Raw genomic sequence first — 20,231 nt, forward strand, 5'->3', positions numbered from 1 at the left:
ACCCACCCATTCTGGCTAAAATGAGAATCACAATTTTTATTGCCTAAAATAAAGATCATGATTTTCTCACGATTCTGTAGATATAAGATAAAGGTTAACATGAGTGGGCTGTTATTATTGTTTTTCTCAAACATGTGGTAAAACAGCAATAGGCTTTGTGTAGCTGTACTGTTGGTTAAAATGCTAAATTATGTATAGACTTGGAATGGTGGACTTGAACAGACTTTAGATTTGTCCTGGTCATTAATGCTGTTGAATTACTGTGTTTGAGACATATGCTTACAATCTGTCATTTTCTGCTTAAAATCTGTCACTGAATACAGAAGACTGGGTGAGTGTTTTTGCATTTCGGCGGGTTTTGGATACTCTTTGGGCTGGAATCAGTCAGCTACATCTGGCAACACTGTGTGCGCTTTCAGTTTCATTTTCTCTGCTAAAAGCGGTTCACTTCCTGCGCGGCTCCCAAACGATCACTCTGTGCCACAAACTGAATGTTATTTATTTGTAACTTTATTACCTGTTATTCACAGCCTATGCAGGTTCTGTTCACTAAAGTAGACTTCATTCAGTGCGCGCGCCCTCTCTGTGGTAACAGCTTACAGTCAGCTTACGTCATGTGTGATTTTGCGGTCGCAAATACATTACATGAAGACAGAAATGACATTTCTGAGGTGAATTATATCTTATAAATACAGTATTTGACTCTTTCAACACCATTTAGAGGTGTTCACGTTGCTGAACAACGCAGGTAAAACAATGTGGGGACTTGTGCGGCCACAATTGCTTCTCTCCTGAACTTGAAAATATGATTGACAGAATCATAGCAATGCTGGATTAAGATTGTCTAGGGCAGGGGTCACCAATCTCGGTCCTAGAGGGCCGGTGTCCTGCAGATTTTAGCTCCAACCCCAATCAGTACACCTGAGCAAGATAATCAAGGTCTTACTAGGTGTACTTGAAACAATCAGGCAAGTTGGAGCTAAACCCTGCAGGGACACCGGCCCTCCAGGATCGAGATTGGTGATCCCTGGTCTAGGGGGTCGAATCGAGATCGCGATCTTTTTACGATTAATTGTGCAGCTCTAACAGTAAGCTAATGTGACATTGCACATATGAGACAAATGACGTCAGTACATAATAACTGGTTATGATCTATTACTGAACTGATACCGAATTGTTACCAAGAATAAATTTTGACACCCCTAGTGCCTGTACACACATACCCCTTCATTAGATCATCATGAATAAATTTTAATGCACAGCTAATTAAGCTTGCCTTTGTTTTTTGACAGAACGCCACTGATCCAGTGCAGAAGTCTGTGAGGCTCTAGTTCTGGAGCAGCGGGATGGAGATGGAGCGTTACCTGGGGGAAAGCACCAGTTCTCCAGCCAACGCCACCAACACCAGCTCAGAAGCAGCGTCTCAGGTGGAGGCGCTGACGGAGCGACTGGCCATCGTGGCTCTGCTGTCACTGCTGACCTTGCTGACAGCCGTGGTGAACGGAGCTGTCATCGCCGCCATTTGCACCACGCGGAAGCTCCACCTGCCCGCAAACTACCTCATTTGCTCACTGGCGGTGACAGATTTTCTAGTGTCGGTGCTGGTCATGCCCATCAGCATCCTGTACATCACCACAGAGGAGTGGCTGCTGGGGACGTACGTGTGCGAGGCCTGGCTGAGCGTCGATGTGACCTGCTGCACCTGCTCCATCCTGCACCTGTGTGTAATCGCACTGGATCGATACTGGGCCATCACTAAAGCCATCGAGTACGCCCGCAAGAGGACGGCCCGCCGCGCCGGAGTCATGGTGGCCATCGTCTGGGTGATCTCCATCTTCATCTCCATCCCGCCTCTGTTCTGGAGGCAGCGCGGGGACGCAAATGGCCCGCAGCAATGCATCATCGAGCACGACCACGTGGGCTACACCATCTTCTCCACGTTTGGTGCGTTCTACATCCCCATGACTCTGATCCTCATTCTGTACTCGCGCATATACAGCGCTGCCAAGACTCTGTACCAGAAACGTGGCTCATCGCGACACCTCAGCAGCCGCAGCACCGACAGCCAGACCTCATTCAATCACTGCCGCGTCAAGCATGCCTTCTGTGTCTCCGACGTCTCGACTTCTGACCACACCATGGAGTTCGAGAGAAACAACGTCACTATTGTGCGAATGCCAACGTTTGATACGGAGACGCCGGAGCTGGATGAGAGAAACCAGATCTGCACGTCTCGGGAGAGGAAAGCGGCTCGCATCCTGGGTCTCATCCTGGGGGCCTTCATCCTGTGCTGGCTGCCTTTCTTCCTGAAGGAGCTGCTGGTGGGCCTGAAGGTGCTCATGACCCCCTCGCCTCAGGTGTCAGACGCCCTCACCTGGCTGGGCTACATCAACTCTCTGGTGAACCCGCTGCTCTACACCAGCTTCAACGAGGACTTCAAGCAGGCCTTCAAGAGATTGATCAGGCGGAAGGAGCACACATAGACTCACATCCCTTCACAGACAAATACTGCGGAGCGTTCAGGACTTTTTTAACTGGATTCAATAAGCTGCAGTACACAAAACGACAACAGATGATGTTCTTCGGGAAGAGCTGATTACATTGGTGCATGGGTGACATTTGACTCTTGAGTTGAAGGGGGGGTCTGCACAACAATATAGCAAAACAACATCCTACTTTTTGCCTAGTTCACATATACAGGATTTAGCCTGATTTCCAAGTGAACAAGCTCTCCAAAAGAGCTGTGGTCTGGGAAAAATCAGAGGGTGATTTGTGTGCTGCAGTATTTAACTGTGAACTACTAAGCATCACGAAAAACAACATCTAGCAGGTCAAATATCTGGACCGGTCAGCTTACCTGACATCGATTACATCAGGTGTAGAGATGGACTGCCTCCAATAAGAGAACAAGGGATGGGTTGACCATTGCGCTCATGCACTCAACAGAAATGTCTTTGATTGGTTAGAACAGGGGTCACCAAACTTGTTCCTGGAGGGCCGGTGTCCTGCAGATTTTAGCTCCAACCCTAATCAAACACACCTGAACAAGCTAATCAATGTCTTACTAGGTATACTTGAAACACCCAGGCAGGTGTGTTGAGGAGGTTGGAGCTAAACCCTGCAGGGACACCGGCCCTTCAGGAGCGAGATTGGTGATCCCTGGGTTAGAATATCATTGATTCATGTTCCCCACTAAGCGGCACGGATGCGAGAGAGTTTATAACCACATCTATCAGATCAGAGCTGTGCACAGGTATGGGTGATCCTCTGATGGATCAGCTGATTGATACACCTGCAGATGCTCTAGTGCAGGGGTCACCAGGCTTGGTACTGGAGGGCCCATGTCCCCGCAGAGATTAGCTCCTACTTGTCTTAACACACCTGCCTGGGTACTTGAAATATACCTAGTAAGACCTTGATTTTGTATGTCTGATTAAGTCTGCGGCGTCGCTGGTTCGAGCCTCGGCTGGGTCAGTTGGCGTTTCTGTGTGGAGTTTGCATGTTCTCCCTGCATTCACGTGGGTTTCCTCCGGGTGCTCCGGTTTCCCTCACAGTCTAAAGACATGCGGTACAGGGGAATTTCCCGTAGTGTACGAGTATGTGTGAATGAGTGTGTGTGGGTGTTTCCCAGAGATGGGTTGCGGCTGGAAGGGCATCGGCTGCGTAAAAATGTGCTGGATTAGTTGGCGGTTCATTCCGCTGTGGTGACCCCGGATTAATAAAGGGACGAAGCAGAAAACACAATGAATGAATGAATGAATGATTAAGTCTGCAGGACACCGACCCTCCAGGAACAAGTTTAGTGACCCTTGCTCTAGTGAATGCTTTCAGAGCCATAACCAAATACTGCTGAGCACTGGCTGGCTGCCTTTCTGATGGCTGAAACTCCATGATGACATTATAAGGAGGCATCTGAACCCCTCTCCTCTCCTTTACCCACCTAGCCCCCCTAATGTCACCCATAAATTGGTGTAATAAATTGTAAATCCCTTTTTCCATAGCACATTACCGTTCAATTACTGAGCAAACACTTCTGATGTACTGAGTACCAACATACCCACTGAAACAAAAGGTTTGGACTCATCCAAAAACTTGTCTGGTGTTATTTTTGTGTATCCAATAGGCTTGGGGGGCTGGGCATTCTCATTCGATGGAGAATTTGATTGGTCTACATCTGTGTGGTACAACATGAGTCATCCTATTTTAATCTGTTTTTTCAGGAAGTCAAGACAATAAACAAACCCACAATGTAACCCTCACTATGCTAACAGAACTGTTTGCCTATTTTTAGGTTGAAGACATTGAAGTCTATAAGTATTTTCGATGACCTGCTACATGTACCCTTTGATTATTGTTAAATTAAAGTTATTAATAAGTCTACACAAATACAGTATGTTCAGTTAATTTTTCAGTCATCTTTCTTGTAGCATTAGGTATTGTGGTCTTATAAGCTGTGAGTACCCTGGAGCAGGGACATCGCCAGTGGGGGGGGAAAGGGGGGCAGAGTGTATAGGGCACCAGCCATTTAGGAGCCCTGCGACGAGCAGCAATTTTAACAATTGCAACAAGCACCCTCCCTCCCCGCAAATCCCGCTCTTTACTGTCCTGCAGCCTCAGTGGATTCTTCAGCTGAACTCCCTAATAGAGGTCCAGCATTGAATCAACACTGAATCGACAGAAGAAAAATGTACACTTAACACAGAATTTTTATTAGGTTTGGACCTTGAGTAATGTTATTTCGATGATTAAAATGGGTTCACACACACTAAGGCAATGTTGAACCTAGATAATAAGGTGATTAAGTGTTAACCGAGCATTAAAGGTGCAGCATGTAAGACATCAAGGGCTCTATTTTGACAATCCATGCGCAAAGACTAAAGCGCTGGGCGCAAAAACAATAAGGGTGTGTATGAATCCACTTCTGCTATTTTAAAGATGAAAAAAATCCGCTTGGCGCATGGTCTAACAGGGTTGAGCTTATTCTCTTAATGAGTTATAGATGTGTTTTAAGAATAAACCAATAGAGGTGTGAACCTATACTGGTCTCACGGTTCAGTTCGGTTACAATTATTATGCCTTCGATTTGGTTCAATTCGATATCTCGGTGCATTGACGATGCTTTCTATATACAGTGTTATATTTTAGGGGGGAGGCTATAACAAGCTGTCTGTATAAACACACAGACACACAGCACCACACTGTCCTTATTCAAACACATAAACAAACATAGACAGCACCAAAGAAACAAACACACACACACACACACACACTTAAGCCCTCGCAACAGGGAGATCTCGCGCTGAGCGGAGCAGAAAAACGAAAAAAAAAAAAAAAAAACGAAAAAAAGAAGCACTTTTCCGACGGTCCCTTACTGAGAGCTCCTCTCAGCGCGAGCTCTCCCGGCTAAACACATATTGCGAGAGCTCAAATGGAGCAGTGCTTGTAATGTCGAGTGAAAAAAAAGAAAGACAGCTGTGAAACATAACCAGCTTTGTCTTTTTGTAGAAAACACACTTTAGATCTTTTTAGGGTAAGAGGTTTTTGAGTTATTGCCGCTATAACTGAATGAGTGTCAGGATTATCGAAAACAAAACCAACTGAACCGCGCTCATTTCTGGCCCCCCCCTGGATATACAGCGCCCTTAGCATTTGCATATGGTGCCTATGCCACGGGCCGGCAGTGAGTTGGCTGAGTGTTGTAAATACTCGCGCTCACCTCCCTCGCGACAGAGCGCATAGGAGATAAATGACGTCAGTACATAATAACAGGTTATGATTATTACTGAACTGATACCGAATTGTCCTCGTCTGCATCGCTATGCACCGAAGAAACGATTAATTTTGACACCCCTATAAACCAATCAGAGTTTAATTTCCCATTCCCTTTAAGAGTCAGTTACGTCAAAATGATGTCAAAATGACTCTTGCACCGAGCTAAAACTAGCAAACAACAATTGCGCCTCATTGTACCGGCCGTATGATAGGGTATTGCAGTCAAACTCAAAATATTGGTGAGAGGTTTTTCTGACGCACACACAGGTTGCCAGATTGACAACACCAACAGGATAGAGCATGCCTGACAATAAGCTGCTAATGTTTACGTTTTTAATATTCAACGCTAAGGATTTTTTCAACTGGCCCGATTGTAATATAACCATAAAACATAACTGGGTAAACTGGTAGTGGGCTGGTTATAGAGGTCAAAACAAAGACAGACATTCAGTCACTGAACACTCATCCTCAAAGCAGAACAACTGACTCCAGCAATGTCTTTTTAGATTAGCAAGTGTTCAGTTAGCATGTCTCTTAAACATCTGCAAATATATTATGGTATTTTTATGCTTGTCAAAAAGTACTTAAAAGCATGAAAATGCTTTTCTGTAAAAGCAGAAGTGGGAACAGAGATTCCTACTGTGTAGATTAGTGTGCGCATGAGTTCATCGCTTCCCTAAGGACCAAAAGTTAAGACAAATGTGGATTCGTACTGTGAGACGTGAGAGTTTGGTAATTAAGAGGAAGACGATTCAAGAAGAGCTGTGCTTTCTATAGTCCTACACAAAATCTGTTACCCAGTGTCCATCAGATGAAGAGTGTTTGACCTTAAGTCAAGATAAGCTCAGTTACCTGTAAGTGTGGCCATACTGGAGATATTCTGATGTAAACAACAGCATGTGTTGCACAGTTAATGCTCAACTCAATAGGTGGATCTGCATAATTAAGCTGATTAAACAACAGAGAAATTGCGTGAATGCTGCTAAATCATATGGAGAAGGACTGAGTTACATTTAGGGTGTAATATTTTAATAGATTTAATTTATTAAGTGGTAAAAGAAACGTATTAAAATATTAGAACCAGAAAAAAAAAAAAAAAAATATATATATATATATATATATATATATATATATATACATATATATACAGTTGAAGTCAGAAGTATTCACCCCCCTTTGATTTAATTAATTTTATTTTTTTTCCCAAATGATGTTTAACAGAGCAAGGAAATGTTCACAGTATGTCTGATAATATTTTTTCTTCTGGAGAAAGTCTTATTTGTTGTATTTCGCCTTGAATAAAAGCAGTTTTTAATTTTTAAAACCATTTTAAGGACAAAATCATTAGTTAATTTGTTAATCGACTATCTACAGAACGAACCATCGTTATACAATAACCTGCTTAATTACCCTATCCTGCCTAGTTTACTTAATTAACCTAGTTAAGCCTTTAAATGTCACTTTAAGCTGTATAGAAGTGTCTTGAAAAATATGTAGTCTAATATTATTCACTGTCATCACGGCAAAGATAAAATAAATCAGTTATTAGAGATGAGTTATTAACACTATTATGATTAGAAATGTACTGAAAACATTTGCTCTCCGTTAAACAGAAATTGGGAAGGAAAATAAACAGGGGGGGCTAATACTTCTGACTTATTCTACATTCTGTGCCTCCAATATGGCCGACTGAAAACACTATTCTGACTGACATCTAAACCTCCAGACACCAAATGGCCAAGCCGTTTACCTGTCACTTCAATGCTATGAAAGTCAACCCAATAATAATACTGTACAATTGCTGCTGGTGTCCGGCGAGCAGAGGCTATGATGTCAGGGTTCGGGTTTGATCATGTGACGTTCAATATTTCAGCTTTAATAATGTTTTTGCACTGGTGCTGTTATTCCTGCTGTCTTCTTTAGTTATGTGTCATGTTTGCACATCTAAAGAGCATTTGTGTAGCTGCAGCCAATCTGTTGTCACTGTCAGTGGTGTGGTCTGTGTGTGGGAGCTCAGGAACACAATGTCCAGACAAGACACATATATTTATATTTGCTGCTGATTTACTCACCCTCAGCCCAGATCCGACATAGAAACCTGGACATATAGGCAATTTGCGTATATCGTCGAATTTCATATATTTAAAATATGTTTCACACTACCTGACAAAAGTTTTGTTGCCTATCCAGGTTTTAGGAACACCAAATAATCACTTGACTTCTAGTTGGTCATTTGGTATCAGAAGTGGCTTAAATGAAAGGCAAAGGCCTCCAGATTATACCAATTTTTCCATAATAAAATCTGATCATGCCCTGATTATTAATGATTTCATTAGGACAGTAAGGTCTGACTCTGCTTAGACTAAAGTCTCATCACTGAACAGAAATAATGTCCAGTATAGAATATAAAGTCCTGCTGCAGTGGAGACAGAATGAATATTGTGTCTGACTCCATCATGAGCTTGGAGGACTGCATCCATACATCTCTGCACTGACTCACATCACTGATTAAGACTCCCAGAGTTCATCCAGACTCTGTGTTCATCTTCAACGCCTCCTCCTTCATCTTACCCCAGACATGCTCAATAATGTCCATGTCTGGTGTCTGGGCTGGCCAATCCTGGAGCAGCTTGACCTTCTTTGCTTTCAGGAGCTTTGATGTGGAGGCTGAAGTATGAGAAGGAGCGCTATCCTGCTGGAGAATTGTCCCTCTCCTGTGGTTTGTAATGTAATGGGCAGCACAAATGTCTTGATACCTCAGGCTGTTATGTAACCCCAAACCATGCGTTCTCCTTAACCAAACTTGACTGATTTCAATGAGAACCTTGGTCTATGCTGGTTCCAGTAGGTCTTCTGCAGTATTAGTGATGATTGGGATGCAGATCAACAGAGGATTCATGGTGAAATCCACCAAATTATCAACTACACGTCAAGATATTATTTGTTGCTCTTACAACTGAGATAGATGACAGGACTTCGGTCAGGTAGTGTATATACAGCATATGTTTAGACGTTCAGATATGACCATATGTTGAAATGAAATCAAAAATGAACTTGTATGATTTCTGTATCCAAGATGTCGCTAACTTTTTACTTCAGTGAAACGTCAATATAGCTGAATCTGGGCTAACGGTGATTTATATAACACAAGTCCTGCCTAGCGAATGGACAGCTAGCCTAAACTCATGCTGCAAGTTTTGTTTTGTACGAGCTCTGTTCTGGCCTGAATGACGTCACAGCAGTTTGTTTTTTGATCACACACAGCAGCACACCTGTTTATTGGCAGATGGATTTAATCAACAGGCTCATTAGTGGAGATCACAGGCCCTCTTTTGTAGTGTCCTCAACACTGGGGTGTCAAACACGCACACACACACACACACACGGAGCAGGCCACAAACCTGTAAAAACACATGAGACATGAGAGCGTGTGTGCAGTCCTTGTACACAGAATTGAGTATTTTGAGTGTGTGTGTGTGTGTGTGTGTGTGTGTGTGCGTGCATGTGCATACCTTGTATGCAGGGCTTGACATTAACTTTTTTGATCACCAGCCACTATACTGTATACAGCTGCAGCCGAAAGCTAATAAGAATTATTTATTAAATTATCCATTAATTGTATTTTATTAACATTTACTACAACCCTAAACCCATCATCACATTAAAGTAAAACAGAAATTCTTCATTTTCTTTTCAGCTTACTCCCTTTATCAATCTTGGGACGCCACAGCGGAATGAACTGCCAACTTATCCAGCATATGTTTTATGCAGCGGATTCCCTTCCAGCTGCAACCCATCACTGGGAAACATCCATACACACTCATTCAAACAAATACTCTACAGACAATTTAGTTAATCAATTCCCCAATAGCGCATGTGTTTGGACTGTGGGGGAAACTGGATCACCCACACGAACATGGGGAGAGCATGCAAACTCCACACAGAAATGCCAACTGACCCAGCTGAGGCACAAACTAGCAACCTTCTTGCTGTAAAGCGACAGCACTACCTACTGTGCCACCACATCACCAACAGTAATTAAATTAATCATTATTAATATTAATTATTAAATTACCTGTTGAATGTATTTGATTAACATGTACCCTCACATTAATGTAAAAATATGAACTACAGTGTTGGAAAAATCATGCTATATTCATGCTAGCCACAGCTGTATCCCTTCTACTTCACCAATGGAGGGCTAGAACTTGGGAGATGATGCCCTCTGGTGGCGACTAGGAAGAAGTACGGGTATCATATTGGGCTTAAAACCACTGATCTTAGACCTGCTGCTCTCTTCTTTAACGCACAACAATTTGGTCCTAACCTCTGCTTTTTACACTTTTATTAAGTGTCCTGTTAATGCTATTTTATAACCAACAGCTTGCATTTAAGTGAAGTTTTTAAACTAATTTCGAGAGGAGCACGTGATATGATTGACTGCAGCTGGCCACCTATCTACACTCATTAGTTAGCCAATCAGATCTATCCTAACTCACTATAAGTAGCCTAGCTAGATATTACTTCCTTATCTTCGTTTTCCGAAGAAACCCCCCATCCACCCCCTCTCTCCTCCTTTCCTCCTTTACAAAAAGGGGAGCTCTCGAAAACCACCTGATCTCGTACTCCCCTCACATGCTCTATGAACCTGGCGGGAGCCCTGGGCTCAACTATCTCCGAGCTCAGGGTTCTCTCCCGGGACAGCATGCCAAACCTGCTTACAGTTGTCAAGCAATATCTAAGTGTGAACTCTTGAAACTGAGTTTACAATTCTTTCTCAGCTCACCTATGAATCATTTACGTATAAGCAAACAGCTCATTCCTAATTTACTAAGCATTAATAGACATTTTAGTAAGTGCAAGTGGTTTAAAAATACATCAAGTTTTTTAAAGCCATGGTCTAATTGACTATAATAGGAGAAGTCTATGTGTTTAGTTTTAATTTAGAATTCCCATAACTGAAATTATGTTTCTGCTGCATTTTACCACAATCTGGATTTTAAAATCTGCTTTAATTTATTAAAAATTCTGTGTGATTTATGAGCCTTAAGGTCCAAAATTACTCCCACTACTATAATTTTGGGATATTTTTATGCCTGCAACCTGGTTAATACAAGTACACACACAACTATCACTAATATATATATATATATATATATATATATATATATATATATATATATATATATATATATATATATATATATATATATATATATATATATATATATATACATACACATATATATATATATATATATATATATATATATATATATATATACACATATATATATATATATATACATATATATATACATATATATATATATACACATATATATATATATATATATATATACATATATATATACATATATATATATATACATATATATATACATATATATATACATATATATATACATATATATACATATATATATACATATATATATATATATATATATATATATATATATATATATATATATATATATACACACATATATATATATATACATATATATATATATATATACATATATATATATATATATATATATATATATATATACATATATATATATATATATATACATACATACATACATACATATATACATACAAGGAAATAAACTGTCCCTGCTGAAACATCCAGCTTAAACCAGCCTAGGCTGGTTGGCTGGTTTTAGCTGGTCAACCAGGCTGGTTTTAGAGGGGTTTTGGCCACTTCCAGGCTGGTTTCCAGCCATTTCCAGCCTGGTCTTAGCTGGTTAGGCTGGGAGATGACCAGCTAAAACCAGCTATGTCCAGCTTAAACCAGGCTGGTCAAGCTGGTTTTAGCTGGATTTAGCTGGTCATTTTCCAGCCTGACCAGCTAAGACCAGGCTGGAAATGGCTGGAAACCAGCCTGGAAGTGGCCAAAACCCCTCTAAAACCAGCCTGGTTAACCAGCTAAAACCAGCCAACCAGCCTAGGCTGGTTTAAGCTGGATTTTTTAGCAGGGGTGTGAGAGAAGAGAGAACACTGTCTAACTTACTGTCCCACCCATAGAGCCTCCATTAGAAACACCATTAGCAGTGATTATTATTTATAATTTGATGCAGGTATGATATAATACAAAGAAAAGCTTTATAAATGTACATACTTTTTTAAAACCAGTCAAGATTGGAAAAACTTTCAAGGATTTAAGATGCTGATTTTCACCGTCTTGTCAAAATACAAGTCCATAATCCGCTTGTTAAGTGTGACGTCACGCGGAGCGGCTTCCGGGTCCAAGCGCTCTATTCAACTGAATGGGGAGACTCATGAAATGGTGATAATAAACGTTTACAAAGCGATTTAAGGCTTTCGAAAATCACGATCGCAGTATATATGTCCATGCCTAATATCCGATGGCTGGAAAGTGATTATTTTTTTTATAAATGGTTTCATTTTTGGTATTTGATATGCAGCACGCCCAGAGATTGTTGTGTACACTATGATTTTATGTCAAATTAACTTTAATGCGTGATAGGAATAAAACGTGATCATAAACGAATGATTTCTCCACTCAAATGAATGGCGGCTTGGACCCGGAAACAGTATGACATACGTCACAAACACGTCACCACTTAACAAGCGGATATCATGTTCAATTCAGGGTTTGGTCTCAGGTTTTTCCTTTTTAAACACAGTTGTGTAGCTGGCTGTCATGTTTGAAGCACCTCAAAATAGGGTTGAAAAAACTTTGATTGGTTTCATAGAAATACAGAGTGTATCACAGGAAAACAAGCAATGCAGAAACATTAGGATGGGACAGCGGCAGCAGGTGAAATCAACACTTCACGCTGGGTGACTGTGATACAGTTTTATGCTAGCCAGAGTCCTTCAAACCGACTCACTTTAATACAGATTAAAACAAGTGACATTCAAAATAAACTCTGCTGTCAAATGTCCTCAGAATCCAGTTCCAGCTTGTACATTCCTCCGGGTTGCATCTGTAACCGTGCAACAGAAATGACCTGCAGCTTTCTGACTAACAGCCCACAGTTTCAGTGTTTCAGACCAGGCTTTGGGGGATCTTTTTACGCCCCATTAACACGGGGCTTCAGCGTCAACGCTTGACTGAAGGCGGGTCTGAAGTTGGGGCTGAAGCGAACGTCATAGAAGCGTCAGCCAATGAAATTTAGCCAGCAATAGGCCACTGTCTAGCTGGTGTATTTACATACAGCGAACTGATTGGCTGACGCTTCCGTCGGCGTTTGAAAAGTTCAGCTAGTCCCAACTTCTGCAGCGAGCAACGCCTCTGAAGCAGCGCCGATGGATCCACAATGCAGTTCGGCAACGCTTGACATCACCCATTCAAAGTGAATGGGAAGCATTGATGCTGACACCACGTGTGAATGGGGTTGTCCTTGTCAGAATCAACACTCACAGTCCTCATACTGAGCTCAAATAACAAAAAGGGATTAAGTTCACTTCAAAACAATAACCAACAATAAACATAATATAAAAGCATACAAAACGGACAGGAGGCATGAAATAACAGTCACAGAGCAGTTCAACTGCTAGCTGCCCATATGATGACACACACACGCATGCGCACACGCACACACACACATACATTCATGTGAAAAAGCTAGGACACCCTTTGAAGTTAGAAATGTTCCATATCAGATGTAACATCTTTGACCTAGTGGCTGAACTAGGTATTGCAGTGCAAATTCAAAATACTTGAAAGGTTTTTTTTTCCACCTGACCCCTCCGACAACGACTTCACACTAACACAGGTTGCCAGATTGAGGACACAAACAAGAGTAATGTGCCTGACAATCGAGTCTTACGCTGTTAGCTGCACAGCTAATGTTTACATTTGTTAAATACAGAGATGCCGCCGGCAATGTGGAAGGTTGGATCGTGCTACTGATCGTGCGTAAGGTCCCATTTCAGTCCCGAAGAAACAGAAACAGCATCTGCATCGCACACATCTACTGAGCAGACTGATTCCATAAATAACACTGCCACCTCAGACCCCAAGACTCAATAAAAAAAAAACAGGATACTTGAACTCCTCCACCTGGGGTAGGGACTTTCCTCCAACCTGGAGATGGCAAACCCCCTTTTTCCGGTGAAGCACCATGGCCTCGGATTTGGAGGTGCGGATTCTCATTCCAGCCACATCACACTCGGCAGCAAACCGCCACATTTCCATGAACTGCCCCCTTGTGCTATGCTATCCCTGCTGAAAAATCCAGCTTAAACCAGCCTAGGCTGGTTGGCTGGTTTTAGCTGGTCAACCAGGCTGATTTTACAGGGGTTTTGGCCACTTCCAGGCTGGTTTCCAGCCATTTCCAGCCTGGTCTTAGCTGGTTAGGCTGGGAGATGACCAGCTAAAACCAGCTTGACCAGCCAAGCTGGCTGAGGGCCCAGCCAAAACCAGCTATGTCCAGCTTAAACCAGGCTGGTCAAGCTGGTTTTAGCTGGTCATTTTCGAGCGTGTCATATTTAACAAGCCGTTTACTGCTAATTTGATGTAATTTTGCTCACATGGATAATTGAATATTAATCAGATGATGTCATTACGCTGCTGTGCCGTCAGCCAATCGTTGCATTGCTGATCATGATTTCGAGGATCGTTAGATCTGTCCTTCACAACACACGCAGCGATCTCAGATCAGTTTATCCAGACATTCTAATCTGATTCGCGAACTTGTTTAAAGAACCAAATTAGCCAGAGATCAGTTATCAAGATTAAAAGATCCAGGATCTGCCAAATCATCTTAGATCATTTAAGCGAGGTACGAAGAACGGACCCCTGTAGGAAGGTAGATCTCCAGGAGCAGGATTGGGCACCCCTGGACTAAGCTGAAGTAAAATGAATGATTGAAATAATGAGATGCGTCATGCGATGTCTTAGAAATGTTGAGACCTGCCAAGAACCATGTAGAGTTGTATTGTGATGTCCTGATACAGCATGACATTCAGTAGGGTGTCCAAACCTTTTCACATTTAGAGATTTGAGTCCTGCACAAAATCCTCCCTGCTGAAAAATCCAGCTTAAACCAGCCTAGGCTGGTTGGCTGGTTTTAGCTGGTCAACCAGGCTGGTTTTAGAGGGGTTTTGGCCATTTCCAGGCTGGTTTCCAGCCATTTCCAGCCTGGTCTTAGCTGGTCAGGCTGGAAAATGACCAGCTAAATCCAGCTAAAACCAGCTTGACCAGCCTGGTTTAAGCTAGACATAGCTGGTTTTGGATGGGCTCCCAGCCTGGCTAGGCTGGTCAAGCTGGTTTTAGCTGGTCATCTCCCAGCCTGACCAGCTAAGACCAGGCTGGAAATGGCTGGAAACCAGCCTGGAAATGGCCAAAACCCCTCTAAAACCAGCCTGGTCGACCAGCTAAAACCAGCCTAGGCTGGTTTAAGCTGGATTTTTCAGCAGGGCTAACAGGTATGGGACAGAGTAAACCATGTCCTTGCTCTTTGATAGCTGTTATTACTTTTATTGGTTGTTGTTGTTGTTATTATAACGAACGCGAAACAAAAAAACTTTGATGAAGACGAATGTCCCAGGGTTTCCTCTCATATACTCGATTCTGTACGTCTATATTTTACAAAAATAAAATTAAATAAAAACTCTCTTCCATAACCAAAGGAGATGTGTGTAGTAACGCAGTGATAGCTACGAGAGACGACACACAGAGTCATGCTGGGGCTTCCGTTCTCTCAGTAAGTGCTCTTTGTTCTTCAGTCTTTATAATATGCACAGGTTATCATACAGAAATCCAGTCTCTGCTCGACTGTCCGCACATGCAGGCTTAGGAGAAGAAAGATAAGAGGGAACTTCCTATGTACAATTGCTTTGTATACCATAAAAGTCTCTGCTTAGCTTCAGGGGCGCCGTCTCGGCTGATAAACCCACACTCATAGGAAATAGAATACAAAAAAAAATAAATAAATACAAACAGAGATGCCGCCGGCAATGTGGAAGTTTGGATCGTGCTACTGACCGTGCGTAAGGGACCGCACACATCTACTGAGCAGACTGATTCCTTAAATAACACTGCCACCTCAGACCCCCGAGTTAATCTGAGATCCAGTCACAACCGTAACAAAACACTGCGCTCGCTGGGCCACACTCCTCATTACTGTACAGCGAGGATGGGCAAATGGCCGCTCGATGAATGAAAGAAGGGAGGTTCGCTAGCTGTGACACCCCTGAAGAAACACTTTTATTTTGAAATAGGCCCAGCGGGACACCGCCTTCAAAGGGACACTTCCGCCATCATGACTATCTGTCATCATTTACTCAGCTGGTCCAAACCGGTTTCAGCTTTTGTCCTTATTTGAACACCAAGGAAGCTAAACTGAAGTGTGCTGAGAGCAGAGATGTATAGTTACGAAGTAGAACTACTTCACTAATGTACTTAAGCAGTAAAAGGCTGTATCTGTGATCTACTGGAGTATTGTTTTTTCCTCTTCACTCTCCTATCGATGAAGTTTTTTTGCCTCTCCGCTGTTCCCACTGGCTTGCATGGGTCAGGATCGGTAGAGCTACGCATCGATGAATTTGCTCTTCAGTGTTTGATCTCTCAGTAATGACTTTCAAGGTTCAGGACACCCTGGAGAACTTTTTTTTTTGTATATTAACAGATGTGTGTGTGTTGAGCATCAGTTAAGACAATGTTAGCACCTGTCAGCTTTAATTGTGGGGAAAACTGGATAATTTTGAGCTTTTGTCAGCTCATTTCAGCTTCCGGGTTTAAAATGATTTTTGGGGCGGGATCAAAATCGGCGACGTAGCGCAGAACTGCAAGTGCAATGATGACGCGTCGGTTTCTCATTATTATTCATAGCGGCGTGTTCTTATCCTATGAGAAGAGCCGGCTGCTTAATTATTCATGAGACCTGCCAGAGTCAAGCCCGAGCTGTGAGACACAGACCGACAGTATTTAGCCGTTCATGAAGGCTCATATGCGTTTGTTTCCATGATCCACGGGGTTTGTTGCATGTTTTCCCCCGCGATCTTGTCAGGGCCGATCATACAGCAAAGCTGTGTGTGCTGCTAGCATTTTTGTCGGGAGAGCAGCACGAGAATTAGAGAATGGCGGACGCTGTCTTTTATCAGGAGTTAGTTCACATTTAGACACATCACTGTGCTGCTGTGTTCGCCTAAATCCTCCAGATTACCAGCAGGGCTAATGGTTAAAATAGACAGGTCAGGAGACCTGCTGCACTGAGTCTGCTGGATACGGGGATTGAGGGAGAATCCTCATTTATAGGGTTTACATGAACACATTATTCTTTATAATGATATAAATTGTGGTTATGTGTTTATGAAATTACGAATAACAAATGTAGCAGGGCATTAAATCACTGTTCATTTCTTTGCATTTTAACTTTGGGAACTATAAACTCATGCGTCTCCTATATGTTACAGTCTATGGTCTCCTCACGGTTTGTGTCATTTTATGAGCTAACTGACAACAACAGTTGTTCACTCGAGTTCTCCCCTGCTGGCCACGCCCACTCCTGCCCGATGCTCGCGGAGCTCCACGCCCATTAATCATGCATCTTTTGAAAAAATTCTGAAGTAGACTTTAACCGAAAGTGGGGGGTGTCATGGCCCTTTAAACCACACTGAACTGAGCTAAACTGAACTGAACTTAAACCCTAAAAACTGAACTACCCTGATCCAGTTACTACGACCATTTATGTTCAGCTGCTTTGACACAATCTACATTGTAAAAGCGCAATACAAATAAAGCTGAATTGAACTGAATTAACTTCTACTCAAGTCACTTTTTTGATAGAGCACTTGTACTTTTACTTAAGTCTGGGTCTCTAGTACTTTATACATCTCTGCTGAAAAGGCACAAAAAGTGCCAGTCTCATCAAAACAAACAAAAACAATTGTAGAAGAATAAACATCAATTATTTTTTAAATAACGATCTAACGTGAACTTCGATGTTAAGCTCCTTTGACACAATCTACATTGTAAAAGTGCTATACACTGCAAAAAATGCTTTTCTTGCTTAGATTTTTTGTCTTGTTTCTAGTCTAAATATCTAAAATTTCTAATATCAAGAGGCATTTTCTAGACAAGCAAAACATATTGTCTCGTTTTGAGAAATAATATGCCAATAATAAGTGAGTTTTTCCTTAAAACAAGCAAAATAATCTGCCAATGGGGTAAGCAAAATAAACTTGTTTTTTTCTTTTGACGTAAGATTATTTTGCTTACCCCATTGGCAGATTATTTTGCTTGTTTTAAGGAAAAACTCACTTATTATTGGCATATTATTTCTCAAAACAAGAAAATATGTTGTTCTTGTCTAGAAAATTCTTCTTGAGTTAAGAATTTTCAGATATTTGGACTAGAAACAAGACAAAAAATCTAAGTAAGAAAAGCATTTTTTGCAGTTTAGATGGCACACGTCAGCAAAATGTGCAAGCAAAAAGTGTCCAGGCGCCTCATGTACGAAGACTAGAGTTAAATTAGTACTAAAACGGACAAAGCTGTAAATGTGCGTACGCAGTAAAAAATTCAGATGTATGAATCCCTATTGATTGGTTAGAATTCACATGCGGGAAAATGCCAATGAACTCCCGCAAGTAAACAAACCGGCAGACACAAAATGTCGTTTTACTCTGGAGGGACGACTGCGCTTTAGACAAACTATACATTTCGACAATGAAGCGCGGCCGCAGCTGGAAAACAATGTTTAAATGCATCACTCGTCACTTCAGGAGGAGGCGTGAATAATTTAGCTAAACTGCGACATCTAGCGGAAATATTACCAACGATCCATCAGGTAATGTTTTCCCCTCTCTCTCTCTCTCTCTCTGTTGGTAAAGCGCTGTCAACAAATATTTTTCCTCCATATCCCATAATGCACAGCGCATCAGCCTACGGCAGCTGGATTAGTCCAAAAGGCGCAGTACTTTTTGCGGTTGGACCTGTTTTAGTTCGGATCATATTCTCACCACAAACGAACCGTTCCAGGGTTCGTTTGAAAGTGTACCGAGACCACCTCTTCAAGCAGGTCTCGGCACGCTTATTTGTTGCGCTTTTGGTGCGCACTCGAGTACGATTGCTGCATTCACACCGGCCCAAACGAACCGCACCAAAAGGGGAAACGAACTCTAGTGCGATTCAACCCAACTAAATAAGGCAGGTGTGAAAGCACCCTTATTTGCTAATGTTTTATGCAATGTTGCAGTTTTGCGCATGAACCCAATTTGCATATTTGTATGGAAACACGGCTATTGGCTGCTTTTTTTTTTAACAGTCTTCAGTATATCTTCCTTTGTCTTCAACAGAAGAGAGAAACTCTGTGTAGGACCAGTGTGAGTAAACGCTGAGGAAAATTCATTATTGTGTGTACTGCCCCTTTAAGAAACTACAGTTTAAAAAGTCACTTCCTTCTGTAACCATGACCTGCGCAGCATTCCACTTATGTCTTGAGACTGGTTTGGTCTAATGGTCATTAAATAAGACCGTGTGAGTATTACGGATCTTTAGGCATGGTTGGCGATGGAGGATGATTAAATCTGCTGAGATGTCCAGTTCTGATGGATGATTATGGCTCTGGTCCTTCAGAGAAGTTCTGCTCAATGGAAAGGGTTGCAGAGTTGTGCTTTGGTTGGAGTGGCGTTGTGTAACTGTGTTGTTTTGGATATGCTGGCTCGAATGCGGGGCTGACCCGACACTCCGACTGAATGACAATGCTGATTTGCCTGGTCTTCTGCTTGTGGTAAATATGTTAAGTATTTGAGTGCATGTTCTTGAGTCTCAGTATCGGTGAGACTGATGAGAGTGCTGAGATGAGGATGAATATCCCATAGTGCTTTGCGACTGGGTGGAGCCTTGGATGTTGCTCTGGTAGCCAAGTCGGGAGCTGGAGTGCTGTAAAGAAAGAGAACGAGAGAAAAGAGGTTGTGTTAGGATTTCACACGATGATGTTGGCAGCATTGAACTGAAACTTGCTTGTCTGTTGTAGATGGTGTAGGAGTGGATATCCTGATGATGAACGATCTACAGGATTGGCTAGTTTCCTTTTTGTGATATGTTCATTATGACGCTGAATTTGTGTTTAAGGGCCTAAACTAGGGCTGAGGACTGGAATCAACTGTTTCTATTGTTATTTCTAGTAGTTAACACTATCTAAAATGTCTAAAGTGATTTTGATGTTCTTACGGTTAATTATTTTAAAGTGATTCTATTTTTTTATTTAAAATAGACTTTGTGTAGTAAGGATTACAACGGCCTGAATGTAGATTATACCGGTTTTTAACCAGTTTTGATAAAGACGGCTGAGAGTACACTCAGCCTTGGGTAAGAAACAGATTAAACTTTAAGGGCCCTATCATACACCCGGCGCAGTGTGGCGCAAGGCGCGGCGCAGTAGTCTTTTGGTAGTTTCAGCTTGGCGCAAGAGTCGTTTTGAGGCGTTGCCCTACGCTGTTTAAATAGCAAA

General features: G+C 41.9%; 2 protein-coding genes across 6 annotated transcripts in view; one reads left to right on the top strand and one right to left on the bottom strand.

The window, feature by feature from the left end:
- The window catches only part of htr1e (5-hydroxytryptamine receptor 1E), a 59,272-nt gene extending 52,416 nt beyond the window's left edge, over nt 1–6,856 (top strand). The window contains exons 2-3 of the mRNA XM_021468587.3: nt 1,293–5,026; nt 5,866–6,856. Coding sequence (XP_021324262.1) covers nt 1,347–2,483 — 1,137 coding nt within the window. The 5' untranslated portion in view covers nt 1,293–1,346 and the 3' untranslated portion in view covers nt 2,484–5,026; nt 5,866–6,856. The remainder of the gene's footprint in view (nt 1–1,292; nt 5,027–5,865) is intronic.
- A 5,754-nt stretch (nt 6,857–12,610) lies between these two features.
- The window catches only part of cdk19 (cyclin dependent kinase 19), an 80,996-nt gene continuing 73,375 nt past the window's right edge, over nt 12,611–20,231 (bottom strand). Inside the window, exons 13-14 of one of the 5 annotated variants that reach the window (XR_012396315.1) lie at nt 18,189–19,660; nt 15,964–17,764 (exon numbers count right to left, since the gene is read on the bottom strand). Coding sequence is in view for 2 of the 5 variants with exons in the window: in XM_001923318.9 (XP_001923353.4) it covers nt 19,547–19,660 (114 nt within the window). In the remaining 3 variants the exon portion in view is untranslated. Of the gene's footprint in view, nt 19,661–20,231 lie in introns of all 5 variants that reach the window. The other 4 variants (XR_012396313.1, XR_012396314.1, XM_001923318.9 and 1 more) reach the window with 4 other exon arrangements.

Source organism: Danio rerio, chromosome 20, assembly GCF_049306965.1.
Source record: "Danio rerio strain Tuebingen ecotype United States chromosome 20, GRCz12tu, whole genome shotgun sequence".
In the NCBI taxonomy this organism is placed as follows: Eukaryota; Metazoa; Chordata; class Actinopteri; order Cypriniformes; family Danionidae; genus Danio; species Danio rerio.